Source organism: Plecotus auritus, assembly GCF_963455305.1.
Source record: "Plecotus auritus genome assembly, chromosome: 5".
In the NCBI taxonomy this organism is placed as follows: domain Eukaryota; kingdom Metazoa; phylum Chordata; class Mammalia; order Chiroptera; family Vespertilionidae; genus Plecotus; species Plecotus auritus.
The window spans coordinates 13,436,142-13,456,401 of NC_137776.1; the positions used below are offsets into that span (position 1 = coordinate 13,436,142).

General features: G+C 38.8%; 1 protein-coding gene across 1 annotated transcript in view; it reads left to right on the forward strand.

The window, feature by feature from the left end:
* PARD3B (par-3 family cell polarity regulator beta) overlaps window positions 1-20,260 on the forward strand; it is a 925,380-nt gene that overhangs the window by 489,479 nt on the left and 415,641 nt on the right. Inside the window, exon 10 of the mRNA XM_080668084.1 lies at window positions 144-272. Within this exon, the coding sequence (XP_080524210.1) occupies window positions 144-272 (129 nt within the window). The remainder of the gene's footprint in view (window positions 1-143; window positions 273-20,260) is intronic.

The window sequence follows — 20,260 nt, forward strand, 5'->3', positions numbered from 1 at the left end:
AGGTCCATGTGGTCACTACTCATGACTTCAGATCTTCGTGGATCGTGGGGAGTCCATTTGCTGCTTACTTTCAAAAACCAAATAGGGTAGAAGGAGATGGCAAGTGTTGTAATCATGGTGGTTCCTATGATTGTCTTCATCAGGTAAATGGCAGAGATGTCACTGGCCGAACTCAGGAAGAGCTGGTGGCCATGCTGAGGAGCACCAAGCAGGGAGAGACAGCGTCTCTGGTCATCGCCCGCCAAGAAGGAGCCTTTCTGCCCCGAGAGCTGGTAATGTTCAGACAGAGCTAACTGAACTCAGTAAACTTCTAACATCCGAAGGAGGACATCTAAGTCCCAAGCTTCATTCACACCAAGAGCGCTTTGCTGCACTTGGGGTATCTCAGTTTTAGGGTGTTAATGCAAGGAGTTGGATAAATGCTGCTCACTGGTGCAAAAGACCCTTTTAAGGAAGCAACTTGACAATACTCAGCTGAGTAAAATATACATTGAGAATGAACCATGCGGTGGGCCTTACGCAAAACACAGATAGCAAATATGTCAATGGCCCTGCCTTACTGCAGTTTGCAGTCTAAAATGAAATACGAATATAAGATATTCAAAATGGTGATGAAGAAGTCTGCTTAGATCAAGATAATTCGTGTTGTATTGATTTTCCTTTTTTACGGTTTCTAATTCTCTGTTGAAATAGTCATATCTTTTAATTCTTTGAACATATTAAATGTGGTTATTTAAAAAAAAGAAGAAGAAGAAGAAGAAGACTGCTTAGTGCTGCAGTAACAAATAATAAGGGAATTTGACCTAGTCTTGAGGGCTAAGAAAGGTAGCTAGAGGGAGAGTATTTCACAAGTCTTATTAAAAATGTATACCTCTTGAACTGTATACCTTTCGAACTATACCTCTGGTAATCTCTCCTAAACTGATTAGCAAATATGTGAGAAACATTCGTATCATTTATTTTTTTCCTAAGTCCTATTTATTGTAGTGATATATTGTGTTCTATACAACCATAAGGTATTGGTTGGGTAAATAACTGGAAGCTTCTAAGGAAATATAAGTACTTTAAGTAGTCTCTGTGAAGAATTGATAATAACATGAGAAAACGTTTATAGTATATTATTAAGTTAAAGAGCAGCGTATAAAATGATCTGTGTGGTATGATCAAATTACATTTTAAAAATAACTGAAAGGAGATGTACCTGAATAGCTTGAATTATGAGAGAATTTTATTTTCTCACTTTTTTACAATGAACACAAATTTTATATTTTATTATTGATATATTTGAAAAGGCTATATAGAATCTTCAAATGACTTTTTATAGCTAATAACAAAGAGGAATAGATGTGATAAGAGGATTTTTATTACCCTTTGGTTTTTATTTTATTTCCTTTGGATCTATATAAGAAATTACAAAAGCACATATGCGTAATATAATAGGTTCCCAGAGTTAGATCAACAGAGGGCTAGTTGAGAAAATTGAGGTTAGTTAGCTTGAGAAAGAGAAAGTTTAGGACATATCATAATTGTTACCAGATATGTAAAGAGTTATTGTATAGATTAGAAAGTAGTCTTAATCTGTTTCTTTAGATAGTTTATATTCATTAATTTACTTTTGCATTAAGTTAACAATTTATTGAGCATCTGCTGTGCACTAAATAGGAGGTTCTGGAGATGCAAAAATAAAACTCATTTTTGACCTTAAAGGAGGTGGGGAGTGCTGTCTTTGTGGTTTATGCCACTAATTCTTCTTCCTTTTCCTATTTCCCTATAAATCTTCCCAAAGCATTCAACAGGGCAAAGAGACGAATGTATAAGATGATGGGAAAGAGAAGGAATAATTGAAAGGAAACTCCTGCCACAAAAATAATGCTGGAAAGGCGGTCCTTTGGCCGGTAATAATGAGCATTAATATATGAGAGAGGTGATTCAGCAAGGCTGTCTATTCAAACATGAATATAAACTCATATACAGAAGATTAGGCTCAGAGTACATACCGTAAAGGTTATCTAGTCTGATCACCTTGTCAATGTGAGGATTTTTCCTGAGAGTATCTTAGGCAGATGATGAGGCAGGCTCTGTTCCAATATTTTATATAGCCCATTCCCTTCTTGGACAGCTCCCACAGTTAGAAAGTTCTTGGAACATTATCACTTCCAACTACTTGTTTTGGTACAAACTCAATAAGGGCAAAGGAGGTGGGGAGTGCCGTCTTTGTGGTTTATGCCACTAATTCTTCTTCCTTTTCCTATTTCCCTATAAGTCTTCCCAAAGCATACAACAGGGCAAAAAGACAAATGTATAAGATGATGGGAAAGAGAAGGAATAATTGAAAGGAAACTCCTGCCACAAAAATAATGCTGGAAAGGCGGTCCTTTGGCAGTCCTTTCCCACCATCTTTTTTTTTTTTTAAATATATTTTATTGATTTGTTACAGAGAGGAAAGGAGAGGGGTAGAGAGCCAGAAACATCGATGGGAGAGAAACATCGATCAGCTGCCTCCTGCACACCTCCCACTGGGGATGTGCCCGCAACCAAGGTACATGCCCTTGACCGGAATCGAACCTGGGACCCTTCAGTCCGCAGGCTGACGCTCTATCCACTGAGCCAAACCTGTTAGGGCCCTTTCCCACCATCTTAATTAGTGGCATAAACCACAGAGACAGCACTCCCCACCTCCTTTCCTCTACTTGACTCCTATATCCAAGCATTTTGGAAGAAGAATCTGGAATTTTTATCTCATCTCCTTGCTGAAGCTCCTTACTTTTCCTAAAGAGAAATACTGAAGAAACTTGGAGTCTAAATTTCCCCCCCTAAAATTTAGATAGATTTTTCCTTCGATCCTTTATTTATCCCAACATCTTAGTCTTTTGCTACAAAAGTTTAAGTGGATAAAAACAATAAGAAGGGGGCCGCATGTGTACATGGCAGGAAGCCCTTCATTTCCTGTCCAGTTCTTTGGTTACTGGAGATAAAAACTCAGAAAACCTCAGTGGGATTAGGCAGTACTTGTTTCAGGGACAGGAGAACAAGAAAAGGCGTTTTATCTGTGTGTTCTGTTGAATAGGGTCCTGGAAGGAGCAAAACCCTATATAGAAAGAGAAACTTCCCAGTCGGCCCCTGTGCATGCAAAAGAAACAAATGACAGAGCTCCAACTGGAAACTCAAACCCTCACATGCCCCTGGTTCCCCATCTAACAGTCCCTATGCCCTTCCCCTTCCCCATGTGTCCTCTAGCATTCCCACTCCCCACTCCTAAGTCCTCCTTCCTATAAGCTCCCTCTTCCACCAGGTAAGGGGGGGAAGGATGTTGAATCTATCCCAATTTGAAACTCTGAATACATTTTCAATCAAAGGCAATTACATGTGGAATGTAACAAATGGAATAATGGAATTTTCAGACTAAAGGGAGCTGGAAGAGTCGTGAGTCCAGCTCTAATTTTCAGTTGAGAAAACAGGCTTGTTGTTATTGAGTAACCTGTGCAGGTCCCCACAAGGAGCAGGAACTAGAAGCCTAAGTTTCTTAACACGTAGTGTCATCTCTGGAGTTCAACTCCCTGTCCTCAAAGTCTGTATTCCGTGCTTACTGTGTGATCTAGAGCTGGTCACCATATCATTCTGAGGCTCACTTTCCTCGTCTGTATCCTCAGGTTTTTGTGAGGATTAAAAGAGATAATACATGCAAAGCTTTTAGCCTACTTTATGGCCGATTATAAGTTATTGATGTATGTTAGCTATAATTATTTCTTCTTGTACATTACTACTTCTGTAGCCACTATTAACATAATACTATACTTTAGATTCATTGTGGAGTAAATAAATGTATGCAGTTTTGCCTGGTATTAACCACTATTTCAAACATTGATTTTTTTTATTATTTTAAAATGTAATTTTGGTATCCAAAATACAGAATTGCAAACAAGTTTTATAACCAACCAAGTCCATAATTCAGGACAGCCTGCATATATTATTTCATTTTCATTTAATAGAATTTAGCAAAATTTGATTTCTATCCCAGAAAGTGACATCATAGCCTGAGCCCACCAGAGAACATATTAAATTAATTGTGCAACGACAAGATTGAGTGCAAATAAATTATTTGTTCTCATTGTTTTTAGTTTTATACAAAATTTGGAGGGCATATGGTTAGTATCCATCCTCTTAGAATTCCCTGGCAAATCATCTCGACTCTTTTAAAAATATTTGACTTCTAACTATCCAAGTATGTACAATATTCTTCGTAACCACAGCAAAGCAAGGGCCTTTGAGGCTTAGAAGCACCTAAGTAATGTGGACCCGGAACCTTTGTTTTGGAGAACTGTGGGATAGCATTCTCTTTCCAGCCCGGAGGCCTGCCTTAGGTGCCAAGGAGCATGAACCATGCAGCAAGTTTCAAGAGGGGTCATGCTTGGCATGCACAGGAGTGTTTCCATGGGAATGACTTCATAGTGCCGCGTGCACTAGACTAGTCGAAAGAGCGAAATGAAGAACACTGTTCTTTGTGATAGATCTTTGTATTTTCCTTCCAAATAAAAACTGAAGATGGTATCGCTTCGGCCTCTTCTCCCTTCTTGTGACTGATGTGCACACTTGACTTCCCATTGAAAATGTGGCAGGGTGAAGGAAGGACAGCACTTCCTGCCTTTGTCTTGTTCTATCTCCTTTGAAGACAACAAACTGTGTTTATTGTTTTCTTTTCTGAGAAGCTGTCCTCTCCCTTTTGTTAAGCCTTGCTATTTCAGAAGCTCGATACCCTTTCGACAGCACAGCTCTGCCTGTTTTCTGACAGTTAAATCTTCCTTGTTTCCTTGTTATCACTAGCTTATTGTCAAGTCTTAACACTTACAGTCAGGGGACCGTGTGGTCAGCAGTGATACAGGAAGCCCCGATATAGGATGGCCTCTCGGATATGACCCTCTGTCACGCCCAAAGGCCTTGGCATCCATTTCCTGGTCGTTTCTCCTGCCTGCCACATAAGAGATGTGTGCTGAACATTGGCTGGGCCATGTCCTCCTTCCAGAGCCGTTGGTTAGTATCACAAAGTTAGCAGCACATATAGCCAACCTTCTTTCCATTTGTGGCAAGCTGGGTTAAAAATCAAATGAGAGGAATTTATGTAATAACATTACAACTATTTAGCTCTTCCTGGTATCTTTACCAAAAGAACTGTGCCTCCGAGATAATCCTTCCAGAATCCCAGCCCAAAAGATCCTTTGATCTCCTCGCCCCCTGACAGGGTGAGAGTTTATTAAAGAGGTGTTCACATAAGGAACATTTTTGCAGAAGGAACTTGGAGATTAGTGTTGGTAATAGAATCGGAGGGGAAACTGCTGTGTCTGCGTCTGCACTTGAAATGAAAACTATGCTACTTAATCGGTGGTTTGTTTGGTCTGTTCAGTGACAGACTAGTCTACAAGTTCTTTTCCATCCCTGAGACCAGAATTTTTTTTAATTTTTTTTTTTTTTATGTTCATGCAAAGTGTGGGACGAAGCCATCTTTCCATTTAGGAAAGATCCTGAAAAACTGAAGGTTTTATCTTTATTCCATGCCTTTATTTTTTTTAAGAGCTTCAGAGAGAGAGAGCGACACTATGTTATGGCCTATGTGTGCATGTAGGTATGTATGTATGTATACGTCTTCTTTCATTTCTTGAGGAGAAAGGAATATTCTGCCATTTTTTGTTAAACTCTTTAACATTTCATATTCTGACCTACTGCCTTATCTTTAAATTATCCTGAAAATCACAGCAATCCCTGGTGGGTAAAACCCGCTGAGAAAATTTCCAATGTATTTATAATTTCTACCTGCCAAGTGTGCCTGCTATTAAATGACAGTCTCTGCAAGTGGCATTGACTTTATTTCAAAGAAGCAAGTTGCTCCTGCCTGGCGGGATTGAGATCCAGAAGTCGGCCATGCTTGTCATGCTGATTTGACCTTCACTTAGGAATAGTGCTCTTGCTGAGAAAAAAAAAAAAAAGTGATGCACACACGTGTGAGGCTCCCATCATAGCTGCTGTGCTTGGAGTATTTCAGCACTTCCTATTCACCAGTCCCTGGGACCACCTCAGCCAATGACATGTGGACCCAGTTCGTTCCTGGTTTTCTCTGTCTTCTTAAGTGAAAAATTCGCATCTTCAAATGTCAAATTATTGAACATCATAAATCATGCAAGAAATTTTGTTTGAAATTTCAGATGAACCTCATTTAACTGATATATTATTGTACTCCCTTTGGCTATTGGATTCAAATGATTCCATGCTTAATTAACCAAGGTACTTAAGGAAGAGTGAATATTATAGCAGCTATTGTGGATAAGTAGCAGAAATTAAAGAATGATTTTAGAATGATTTTTCTATGTAAACCAAAGTCCCTGGGTTATATTTTGAAATTTAAGTTATACAAAAATCAAGATTCGCTGCTATATTTTATGGATTCTTCTAGTGACACAGTTCTAGTGACTTAAGATGGAGTCTGTGCTGAGATATAGTCTCCATTTCTGCTTTCCTCTATAATAATTTCCATTTCCTTCTTACTGTATTTCCAGTCAACCAATTTGTGTTTAATCCCAGTCAAGGCTCTGCAACATGAACTTCAGAGGTTTATTCTAATAAAATGTGCTTCTGTCCTAGGGGAGCTTCTAGCCCAGAAAGAAAAGAAAAATGATGAGTTGATGAAATTGGGCAAGTAAAGTGTTGCAGTGATTCAAAGTTGGGAACCAAGGAAACCTTCGAAAGAAAACACAACAGACTTTGCCCTGGCTGGTGTTGCTTAGTTGTTTGGGCATCGTCTCATGCATTAAAAGATTGCCTGTTTGATTCCCATCTACTGATTGGCTGAATGGCTTAAGATATCCCCTGGAGCCCCCATTTCTCATCCCTAATATAGGGATCAGACTATTGTCAACTTAAGAGTCTCTTTGCATTAAATGAGATGCATGTAAAGCACTTAGAATAGGACACAGAATGGGATTCAACAAATGTTATTGTTATCACCATTGCTCATCTGAATGCGGAACACTAAGTGTGCAGTTAGGGTTTCCGACCCATTGGTGATTGAGAGAGAAATGAAGGTAGAAAACTTTAATTTGGGCGTTTGATAGATGTTGGGGTGACAGAGTAAGAAATATCAATAATTCCAAAGTTTTGACTTTGGATGTTTAGGGATAGCATTAAGAGATGTATAGGTTGGTTTGGAGGAAAAAAACAATTATTCTGTCCTTAGAATTGTATTCCTTTCATGGATTTCACACTGGTCTATGGCTCTGGGATGTCAGCATATTTTCCTTCTTGCTCTCTAGCCATCCCAAACGCTTCTCACCAGTTTAAATGTTACCAGGGCCCTCTCCTTGCCAAACATTTGCTAAGAGCCTCCCCCCTGTCTAGGACACCCCTTCCCTTCCCTTTCACTCACAGCTTAAGATATCTACCTCCAGGTCCCTTTCTTGGTCACAGCTTCCGCAAAAGCCCAGGTGTTGGTTATGGAGCCCCATTTTGTTTTCCATTCATATTCAGGCCTCCCCTCATCATGCCCCTGAATCACTCATTGCTAAATTTTCTCATGTAGACCTTAAAAACTATAGAGAAGTAGCAGTTAAGAGCCCAGGTTTGGGAGTCTCATGGCCTGAATGCGAATCCCTGCTTTCCTATCCTGTTCACCTCTCAGTGCCTCAATTTCCTTATCTGTCAAGTGATAATAACAACACATAATTGTGAGAATTAGCTGAGCATAGATGCTAACACATGGTAAATCTCAAAGAATGTTAACTCCTGTTATTTCCTGTGCCTGGTGCACGCTATGTGCTCAGTAAATATTTGTTGACTGAATAAATCAGTGGTTCTCAACCTTCCTAATGCCGTGACCCTTTAATACAGTTCCTCATGTTGTGGTGACCCCCAACCATAAAATTATTTTCGTTGCTACTTCATAACTGTAATTTTGCTAGTTATGAATCGTAATGTAAATATCTGTGTTTTCCGATGGTCTTAGGCTCTACAGCAGCAGTTCTCAACCCACAGGTCGCGACCGGTTATTGAATAGTACTGAGCACTGGGTTCTCAACCCACAGGTCGCGACCCACAGGTTGAGAACCGCTAGCAGGGTCGCCTAAGACCATCAGAAAACACAGATATTTACATTACGATTCATAACAGTAGCAAAATTACAGTTATGAAGTAGCAATGAAAATAATTTTATGGTTGGGGGTCACCACAACATGAGGAACTGTATTAAAGGGTCGTGGCATTAGGAAGGTTGAGAACCACTGGAATAAATGAAAGCTCTGCATTGTTAAAGCAGATGACAGAAGATTAAAAAATGTATTGCTAAACAGACTGTTACCCCTAATCTATACCTAACCTTTATCTAACATTGTCCATTTAAACCAAATAAAAATATATACAGATTTTCTCAGATTTCAGGGCATTAGCAATCTTTAATTACAGCAACACATGACAGAGTAGGGATAGTTAATATTGCATATAAATGACAATTTAGACAGTTTAAATTATCAGAACATTTGCATAATCTAGTACAGTCTACTTGTAAAGATATGGGAAAGTATTATTACCTCACATTTAAAAATATTAGAGGTATTTTAAAGTATTAAAAGTATTTTGAATGCTTCAATCTTTGGCTACAATAACTTGTGAGAACAGTGGCTCTCAAAGTGTGGTCTTAGACCAGCAGTGCAGTATCACCTGGGACCTTCATAGACATGCAAATTCTCAGTCGCCCTTCTGAGCAAAGAAATGGAAAACTCTAAGGATGGGGCTCAAAGAGGTATTTTAACAAGCGCTCCAGATGCTTCTGGGCTCACTCAAGGTTGAGAAGCATTGGAATAGTGGTTCCATTGCAACAGCATAGGTACTACAGGGTAACTTAGTGACTGCAGTTGACTAGCTTCAGTAATCACATTTTCAACTTTATCTCTCTATAGTCTGCAAACATGTCTTGCTCTGTGGAAAACATGCTGAGAAGTTTAAGCCCCGTGTCTCTTTGGCCACGTGCTCTCATTTTGGCTAAGGGCCAATGCTGAGCACAATCCAGTTACTCAACTCAATTACACCTGATTCATGTAGGCAAACTCAATTGTACTTGACTTTTTCAGGCCCATTCGATTGTGCTTTAAAATTTTCACACTCCATTTGATTGTGCTCCAAATGTGTTACATGCCACCTTGTAACTTGTAGATTTAGACACTTACCAGAGGAGGTCTTTATAGGGAAGCTTAAAAGATTGTGTTATTGGTATTTGTCTGCAGCCACACAAATTTCCCTTCTCCCTTCCCCTTTATTTTCAACATGGGATGCTAGAATGTAAGGGATGCTCCATTGGCCTCTTTACACGGACCATACCCTACCATCCCCCACATACTGTGGTTGAACTCACGGCAAAGATTATATAAAGCTCCTAAGAAAGTGATCCTCATTTTCTATCACAAACCAACTATGCTTAGTTTTTCCCATTTATTTCATTTATTTTGTTGTTGTTGTTTTTTAGATAGGACAAATGGGGCACGGAGGTATTGGCCCTTTTCAAAATGTACATTGTTTGTCAAAATCAGAAACATTTTCTAAGTAAGACTTCCACCTCACCGAGATAAGCATCATGCCTGCTCTCACTTGTGCTCTGCATGGAGATTCTAGGTCCTCAATCTCTGCCAGTTTTTTGAATGCGTTCAATAACCCACAAGGCTGAGGGATTAATAGTCATTTGCTACTCCCTGGGAAGTACTTATACCTGAAAGAATTTTACTGAAGCCTTGTCAGCAAAATCTAGTCTTGGTAAAATGGATGATGATAAATGCTCTGGTTCAGCATTATTAAAACAGATGGAGGAAGTGCTGGCCGCTTTGCCTGGTTGTATGGCTTCCAGGTGTCAGAAGGAAAATACTTAATGGCCTTTATCACAAGCCTGGTTTTGTTGGAGGGTGGAAGGTGGTGGAAGGAGGAGCGCTCCATGCTAAAGGGAAGCTCTCTTGACATTTCAGAGGACCAGGGCGTAATTACATTCTCCTGCAAAGTTACGGTAAGGCCGAAGAGCCGTGAGATACAGCCGTAGTCTCATGGCACAAGAAATATGTCTTATTAGTGGCCACTCTGGCCATGATTAGGCTTCTGAAGGCTGAGAAAAACACACAAGAAGTTTTCAAATATACATGTTTAAACAGCTAGGGAAAAGTAAGAGTGTGATCAACCACACACTCTATTCTTCTTCTTATTCAGTTAGCCAAATGTTACCAGTAATTCATGCCAGCTGTTGATACATAGCAGCTGGATAAGAAGGTGGTTACAAAACTCGGGGGAAGACCTTGATTTGCTTAATTACCTCTATGCCTGTGATCTGTGCATTTGCTAAGGTACATTTGGTGTAAGATAAGGAAACGCATTCATTTTGTAAAGGATGTTTAAAGATTAAAGGGAAGAAAGTACCGCCTTAATTGATTGTGGTTGACTTTTCCAGCTGTTATCAAAGTAAATACCACACATGTGGAACTGCCACTACAGTCCACTTGATTTTGAAAGTACACTTAGAGGTCTGAGCATGTTTCATCTGCCTGCTTTTCAGGAAAATGTGTGATCTTTATCATTAAAGAATATCAGCTTAATCATGCTCCTTTATTTTTTTCCTGAAGGCTGATAAAACAGAGATAGATGCTTAAATAACAATCTGTTGCCACTTACCTCTTCCCATGCTCCATCCCCAAAGATTCTCTGGGCAAGGACTTTTAAATATGCTCTCGTTATTTTTAATGAATGTGCAGAGCATATGACACATAATGCACCAGTAAGTAGGTGCCCTTTTACTGAACTTGTCAGATATAATAAAACACAGAAGGAGTTAAGATTCATTTTTATTTAAGATATTGTAATTATTTAAATTAAGATGCCCAAGTACAAATCACAGACTATTCTGTTCCTGTGGCTGCCTCATAGAAGTCCCACCACAGCCCGGTTCTCTTTCCAATAAAGACTGCTTTATCACGAATGTTAAAAAGACAAAAGACATTTAATATTGTTATGTCTCTTTAAGTTTACTCTTCCTTAAATCCACTGGATGGCAGGATATTCGATTACAGACGAGTTCAATTATGTTTCCTGACCACTTATTGAGTTATATGAAGGACTTTTATCACTAGTCTTTCCTTAATTAATTCTTTGCATTTTTATAGGCTCGGGATCTAAGAAAGCATTGTTAACAGCTTGAAGTGTTATTTCAGTTTTCTTCTATTTCCTCTTTCTCTCCTTTTCCTTCCTCTCTTCTTCTCTTTCTTGCTTCTGACGTGCCATTTTGCCTTTCTGGAAAAGACTAATACTCAATATGATATTTATCAACTGCAGAATCTATTTATTCCTACATTACATTAAGATGTCGGATGGTAATGAAGAGGAAGGTAATAGCACATCGTATTAAATTACATTGAAATGCCACGTGGTAGATGAAGATGGTAATAGAATGGCAAAAATATCCCCAAGAACAACAAATCCCGTGGTAGTCATTTTCGCCTAAATCAGGGTCGGGCAAAAGTAGGCTTACAGTTGTGAGTACACGAAACACAGTTTACTCTTGTATTGTTATTTATTAATATTTGTATTCTTTTTCATATGAGCAACTATAAACCTACTTTTGCTCCTCCATGTATTGGAGCTGGTGGCTGTTGATTTATGGAGCTGTGGGCCTTGACTAAACCCTGCAGGTGAGTTACAGCTTTCAGCCTGACACAGAGGGCTCACCCCTCCCTTCTCTCCTTCTCAGCAGCTACATATTTCATCTACAGACCCTTGACTTCCCACTTAAGGGAGAACACACACAGAAACAAACAAAGAAACCCCAAATGGAAAAGCACGAAAACACCCAACCAGTATATCATCTGTGACTTGCTTGCCCTCCATCCTGGAGATGAATGCTTCTCTTCCGTGATTCCCAGAAAAAGGTTGATGTTCAGGAGAACTGTCTTCTTGGGCCTCCATGTCACTTTATTTCTGGGTCCTCATTGATGATAACAAGACCTGATTGTTCCACAAATATTTACCAAACACCTATTTCCAGTTTAGCTGATCAAATGCTGACTAAACATTTATTTGTGCTAGCTGCTGTACCATAAAGTGTGTATTTTAAGATGTATTAAATCAGGAACTTGTAGGCATTTGCTAAATGCCATTAGAGAAACCAGGTAAGAATATGACATAGTTCCTATCATCTGAGGAGAACGCTGATAGGAGGGAAATAGTGCACATATTTAAGGAAAAAGCTGAGAGGAGGTTGATAGTGAAATAGAAGTTCACTAAAAAATAAAAAGAAGAAATCCAGGTGCTAACCAGATAGCTCAGTTGGTTAGAGCATTGTCCTGATACAACAAGGTTGCAGATTCTGCTCCTAGTCAGAACACATACAAGAATCAACCAATGAATACATAAATAAGTGGAACAACAAATCGATGTTTCTCTCTCAAATCAATAAATAAAAATATTTTTTAAAAAGAAGAAATCCACAAGTCAACATTTCATTTATGTTGACTCTGGGCTATGGATGGATTCAAAGAAGCAAAGTGAGAAAACACTTCTAGGGATATGGAGAAGCATGAGGCAAGATGAAGGAAAACTGAGGAAAAGGGAGAGTAGAGGAAAGAAACATTTTAGTTAAAGTAGTGATATTGTTGGCAGCTTACACCATCACCTGGGCAAAATTTACAAGTCTATCACAGGACCATGTCTATGGCTAATGTAGAAATGCCATTACGTGTAAATTTAAGATCCATTTGATGCCCTGTGTTCATAAGTTACCTGTTGACAAGTTCAGTGTTTGGGCTTATTCATGTAGCTTACCTCCCTGACGTGGCTGTCGGTTGTCACTAGCTCTTGGGTGGGGCACATTGGTTCTCCTTCATGTGATTCCTCATCCTCCAGAAGGCTGGTCTGGCTTCATTGCCTGACATTCTCAAGCAAAAGCATGAGACGCAAGGGCTCTCAAGGGCAAGTTGCACAATGTCACTTCTGCCTCATTCTTTCTTTTTTTTAATATTTTTTATTACAGTTGACATACAATATTATTTCACTTTTGGGCGTACAACATAGTGATTAGAAATTTATATAACTTACAAAGTAATCACCCTGATAACACTAATATCCATCTGACACCATACGTAGTTATTAACAGTTCTGGTGACCATATTCCTTATGCTGTACTTTATATTCCTTATGCCTTCATGGTGACTGTTACTATAACTGGTAATGTGTACATCATACTCCCTTCCCATTTTTCTCCTCTCTCCTCACCCCCTTCCATGTGGCAGCCATTAAAACGTTCTCTTTATGAGTTTGTTTTTGTTTTGTTTGTTTATTTTGCTCTTTAGATTCTGCATATAATTAAGTCTTGTTTTCTTATTCATTTTTCATCACTTTGAATATCTTGTGTTGGTACATCAATGGGAGGGATTGGCCCTCAGGCTGATTGTTGTGAGGACTGGCCATGACTCAAATAAACTCTTAAAAATTCTCTATGGGAAGTTTCTTATGTCGACAACACCCACAATCTGGATTGGAGACTAGGAGTAGAAGTTGGATTGTGTAGTTAGTGATAAACAAATAAACACTGAAGTTAAATTATCAAAAATAAAGGTAATTTGACAGTAAGTAAGGAGAGGAGTCTCCTTGTCTATAAAATGAGGGGATTGAATTAAATGGTCTCTTAGATCTCTTCCTAATGCAAAATACTCTTTTCTGAATTTCTGTGCATCAAATCTTGGCAGGACACTCAATACAGACAGTGCCTGAATTATGATTGATCTGTGTACTCTATGAATGGGCAGTAGGAGTCTGCCTCTGAGTGTCTGTTTCACATTTCAGAATGCCTTGGGAGCATTTGAGGTAGAGTGCCTTCTCCTAAGTAAATGTAGAGCTAGCCAGTTGCCAACAGATATTTCTCCTGCCCACTTTTTTTTTTTCTCCAGCTGTTGTGGTGTTTGTTGCCAGAGTAGTAAATAGGCACATTTGGACCCCTTATTCTAACGCAATCCTGACACCATCAGGGCTGTGGGTACCATAAGAGACTTTACTTCCATAGCCAGCTAAAAAGCAAATGGGTTCATCCTCTCCTAAATTGGAAGGTTGGGTGTATTTTCCCATAGAACATTCTTATATATAGCCCATCCAGTAGAATGTAAATTATTACCTACTATTATATTTTAGAAATACTCTAAAGGAAACAAATCTGTTATCTAATTGAAACCTAGGCTCAGTTTACCAGTTCTTTTCTTTTTTTTTAATTTATCTTTATTATTGAAAGTATTACAGATATTCCTTTCTTCCCCATTGATCCCCTCCACTCTGTACCCACCCCCCCCCCCACCGGACCTTCAACACACTATTGTCTGTGTCCACAGGTTATGCATATATGCATATAAATTCTTTGGTTAATCTCTTCCTGCCCTTCCTTCCCCCTTCCCTCTGAGATCTGTCAGACTGTTCCATGCTTCTGTGTCTCTGGATCTATTTTGTTCATCCGTTTATGTAGTTCATTAGATTTCACATATGAGTGAGATCATGTGGTATTTGTCTTTCTCTGACTAGCTTATTTCACTTAGCAAAATACTCTCCAGGTCCCTCCATGCTTTCTCAAAGGGTAAGAGATCCTTAATTTTTACTGCCTCCATAGTAGTCCGTTGTGTAATTGTACCACATCATTTTTTTTTTTTTTGAGAAAAAAAAAAGTTCAAGTTGCAAGAACCAAAATCCGTGCACTGGGCAGCAGGGGGGTGGCGGGGGAGGTGGTTCCTCAGCCCAGCCCAGCCTGCGCCCTCTCGCAGTTCGGGAGCCTTCAGGGGATGTCTGACTGATGGCTTAGGCCTGTGGAGCGGCCCTAAGCAGGCAGCCGGACATCCTTAGTGCTGCTACAGAGGTGGGAGAGGCTCCCACCACAACCACTGTGCTCGCCAACCTTGAGCCCGGCTTCTGGCTGAGTGGCGCTCCCCCTATGGGAGCACATTGACCACCAGAGGGCAGCTCCTGCATTGCACGTCTGTCCCCTGGTGGTCACTGCACATCATAGCGACCAGTCGTTCTGCCGTTTGGTCAGTTTGCATATTAGCCTTTTATTATATAAGATAACCTGTTTTCTAACTAGAAATTGACTTTCTCCACAGTCAATTTACTTAAAGCTAATTTGCATTACACACAAAGAAATGTGAATAAATTACAAATACTATTCATTAAGGTTTGGGCTATCCTTTATGCAAAAAAAAAAAAAATCTCTGAGCTCTAGATTCTTTTATTGGAAAAATATGAGTGTGTCAACATTAGCAACTTGTTGAAAACTTGGCAGATATTTTCAATGTAATTATTAATGCAAGCCACTTCAATTCCTCTTTGATACTATACAGGTTGTAAATAAATTATATAAATAAATATTAATTATTAACTTGGCAATTTTATATGCTATGTAGGCATTCAAGGAAATTAAACAAAGATGAAGGCTGCTGAACTTGTTCATGTTTGACAATATACATAAGAGTGACTTATTCCCTGTATCATAAAGAGATAGAAATACACTTGCTTTCAGCTGCCTAACTGAATATGATTGTAATATATATACACACACACACACACACACACACACACACACACATATATATGTAATTTTTCTTGGTGGTTAATTTAATAACATGTCACTATAATTTGTGTGCTTCTGAAATAGAAACCAAATCATGTGCATCCTATTTGGAAAGAAAGTGAAGACAAAATAGATACAAACAAGCTAGTTGCTTACTTTTTTATTTTATTTATTTGTTTTTAAAGTATATGGATTTTTATTGAATTTATCAAGGTGACATTAGTTAATAAAATTATACAGGTCTCAAGTGTACAATTCTATAATACATCATCTATATATTGTATTTTGTGTTCACTACCCAAAGTCAAGTCTCCTTCCATCACCATTTATCCCCACTTTACCCTTATCTCTACCTCCTCCCACCCCCTTTCCCTCTGGCACTATGTTGTCTGTCTATGAAGGTTATTTTTTCTTTTCTTTTTTTTTTTTTTTTTTTTTTTTTTTGCTTAATCCATTCACCTTTTTTACCTAGCCCTCTACCCCTCCTCCCCTCTGACAACCATCAGTCTGTTCTCTGTATCTTTGAGTCTGTTTCTATAATGTTTGTTAGTTTCTTTTGTTCATTAGATTACACATGTAAGTAAAATCATATGATACTTGTCTTTCTCTGACTGGCTTATTTCACTTAGCATAATATAGGTCCATCCATGCTGTCACAAATGGTTAGATTTCCTTCTTTTTTTATGGCTAAGTAGTATTTCATGGTGTAAATGTACCACAGCTTTTTTATCCACTCATCCACTGATGGGCATTTGGGCTGCTTCCAAATCTTGGCTATTATAAGTAGCGCTGCAATGAACATAGGGGTGCATATATTCTTTTGAATTGGTATTTCAGGTTTCTTCAGATATATTTCCGGAAATGGAATCACTGGGTCATAAGGTGCTTGCTTTTTTAAAAGCCCAGCCTTTGCTGCTGGATAACAGTTCAGAGGTTCTTCTTTAACCTGTAGGGTTTCTTGCAGAAGAGAATAGTGATAGCATGTAAATGTCTTACTTCCTTCGCAAACCTTTGAAAATGTAACCCAAAGATCACTTTGCCTCTCACCCTGGGCTCTCAATGACTCGAGGGAATTGGCAAGTCTTATCAGAGGACAGCAGCCAGGCGAGGGCAGCCAGCACATTGGGGCCAGGGTCAAGGCCATTGGGCAGGTAGTGAAAGGCCTCTTGCAGTGTTAAACAAATGCCGCTTCCTTCCTGTCTTCCGCAGGAGCTAATTTTGTTTTTCACTTCTCTTCTGGTATAAGAACAATAAGGATTCATGAGGCCATTCTGCCTGTGAGGAAATGTGCATTAGATTATCATAAATCCACAGATAAAAAGTGCAGTGGTCAATCAGAACAGGCATTCTTGGGTGAAATAAAAGGTTTAATTGAAAGTACTGTCCCAGGAGAGACAGATGACTGAGGGTGGTATTGAGTAGACATTAATGACCACAGACCAGAGAGTGAGGAAAGCTAAAGGAAGACCATTCTTTCCCCCCCTCCCCCATTCCGTTTTTCTTTAAAAGAATGTGGGAGATTATCCTAATAGAATATTAGGGAGGAAATTGGGATTTTGATCACACTCAATGATCTTAGAACACTATTAATATTTCCTAGGAAGTTGCAGCTGAATTTTTCTACTGGTACAGATCGTTTTGTTAGAAGTTAAAGATCTGGACAGAGTACAGACTGTACTGACATGCTGAATAATGGTTAAAATTGATACATACCTATTGTGTTGTTGTAACATATCAGAAAATGATTTGCACTTATTCATAATTCTAGAATTTTTTTTGACTCTTTGATTATGTCTCTCAGCTTTTTCTCTTAAGTACATTGGATTTTCATTCAGTGTTACAAAAAAGAAATAAAACTAAACATACGGTCCCCATTAAGTACTAGGCAGCTTGCTTTGTATCACTGAAATATGGATGCCTTTGTAAATCACACATATTTGTTTAGCCCTTGCCCTATTTTTGATGTGGCTAAAATAATGGGATGAACTCTCTAGCCACAGAAACAAAGGCTGGGGTTAAGGACTGCCTTTTCAAGAACATAATTGGGCAGGTGTCTCTCTACCAGTCATTAACAGATTTGAATTGTGACTTTGATTCTTCTTTAGTGACAAAAACAGTATATAAAATATTCTGGGTCAAATAGGAGTTCCATTTTTAACTTTTTGAGGAAACTCCGTACTGTCTTCCACAGTGGCTGCACCAGTCTGCATTCCCACCAGCAGTGCAGGAGGGTTCCTTTTTCTCCACATCCTGGCCAGCACTTTGCTGATTTGTTGAGGATAGCCATTCTGACAGGTGTGAGATGGTATCTCATTGTTGTTTTGATTTGCATCTTTCGGATGATTAATGTCTTTGAGCATGTTTTCAGCCTTCTGTATGTCCTCTTTCAAAAAGTGTCTATTTACATCTTTTAACCATTTTTTTTATTGGATCATTTATCTTCCTCAAAAAGTTAAAAATAGCCGAAGCCGGTTTGGCTCAGTGGATAGAGCGTCAGCCTGCGGACTGAAGGGTCCCAGGTTCGATTCCGGTCAAGGGCATGTACGTTGGTTGCAGGCACATCCCCAGTGGGAGGTGTGCAGGAGGCAGCTGATCGATGTTTCTCTCTCATCGATGTTTCTAGCTCTCTATCCCTCTCCCTTCCTCTCTGTAAAATATCAATAAAATATATATTTAAAAAAAAAAAAAGTTAAAAATGGAACTCCCATTTGACCCAGTAATCCCACTCCCAGGACTATACCCCAAGTAACCAGAAATACCAATCAGAAAGGATATATGCACCCCTATGTTCTTAGCAGCACAATTCACCATAGCTAAGATTTGGAAACAGCCTAAGTGCCCATCGGCAGATGAGTGGATTTAAAAAACCATGGTACATCTACACAATGGAATATTATGCCGCTATAAAAAAGAAGGAACTTTTAACATTTGCAAAAACATGGATGGAACTGGAGAACAGTATGCTAAGCGAAATAAGCCAGTGGGAGAAAGATAAATATCACATGATCTCACTCATTTGTGGGGTATAATGATCAACATAATTTGATGAACAAGAATATATCAATCTAGAGACAAATGGTAGAGGACAGCGGGATGGGGGGCGGGCATTAGAGAGCAACCAAACGACTTGTATGCATGCATAGTAGCATGACCAATGGACACAGACACTGGGGCGGTGGAGGCTTGCTCAGGGTGGGAATGGCTGGGGGGAGGGTGGTCAATTGGGGAAAAAAGGAGACATGTAAAACTTTAGACAATAAAAAATAAATAATAAATAAATAAAATATGTTCTCAAGAGGAAAAAAAAATTCTGGATTATTTGAACCTAATATGCAGTAATTTTGAAAGGGCAAAGATGGGGAGATACCAAATATACTAGGAGTCTTTTGATTGGGGTCTGTGACCAAATAATGCCCAGTTTATTTTTTAGAAAATAACTGCCAAAGCCATTTTTAATTTACTTGCTTTTCAGTTTTATTCAGAATAAGTGAATTGTCTCGGTAAGTGATTTTAAACTATTCAACCAATTGCTCAGGAGTTGATTATAGACACAGTCTTCGTTTTAAATGTAAAAAAAAATGTTTTTTAGGGTTAATGTGAACAGGGTAGTTGCCAAATAGTACCAGCTGTCATAATAAAGCAGAAGTGAATGACAGATTCACTCCACCCCATATCAAAACTCAGGAGCGGATATGGTGATCAGATGAGCCAAAATAAATCTAAGTTCGTAGAAACATTTGCAAGCGATTTTCTTGCATAGCTCAGCCCTTCATAGGCATCAGAGTGCACACAGGTCGTGATTAAACTTAGCACTGTTGTAAAAATGAGAAAGGAAACCACCTAGTTGCTGTGGACACCCCGAATGCACATCTCAGAGGGCTGCAAATTATTCCAAACTTCCATTTGATGATGGTAATGGTGATCTCTATTAAGAAGTATTGAAACTTAATTAGCAGTTTTAAAACTATTTTTAATATTAATAATAACATGGCCCAATTGACCTACAAAGGAAGAACTAACTGATGTAGTGCTTGTCAGCAATGCTCTTTTGAAAATATGTAGCATCCACTCATTCTCAGGCATGCATTAGAATAGGCACTAGTGGCATAAATATAGGTAGAATGGTCATTGTTGCCTTGCAGTTCTTAAAGATTTATGTAATAACAAATAACCACAATACATTGTGATCAGTGCTATAATTTAATTATGTATAGAGTGCTAAGGAGACCCAGATGAGGGCCCAGCCACAGACAGTAGGTGACAATTAAGTTGGGCTTTGATGGCTAAGTAAGAGTTTTCCAATGGGTGTCAAAGTGGGAGGAGGGGAGAGAATGAGCTTTAGGTAGAGAGAATCCCAACTTAAAAAAATAAGAGATGTTCTTTGTGACATTTAACTAATTTTATTTCCATCCAACAAATATGCTAGAGCATATATGGTAGAAGAGTTAAAATTGTGATTTTTGTAGATAAGGTATAAGATGTAAATTTTTTTTTTTTTGGTCTTTTAATGCTATTATTTCAAAAAGGGCACTGTGGCAGAGAAATGTCAACAAAATAATTTATGAAGTCACCTAGCACAAATATTTATTACACATATGCATCCTACTGGAAGCTGAACTGAATTCAAAGTTGAATTAAACATAATTCCTGCCT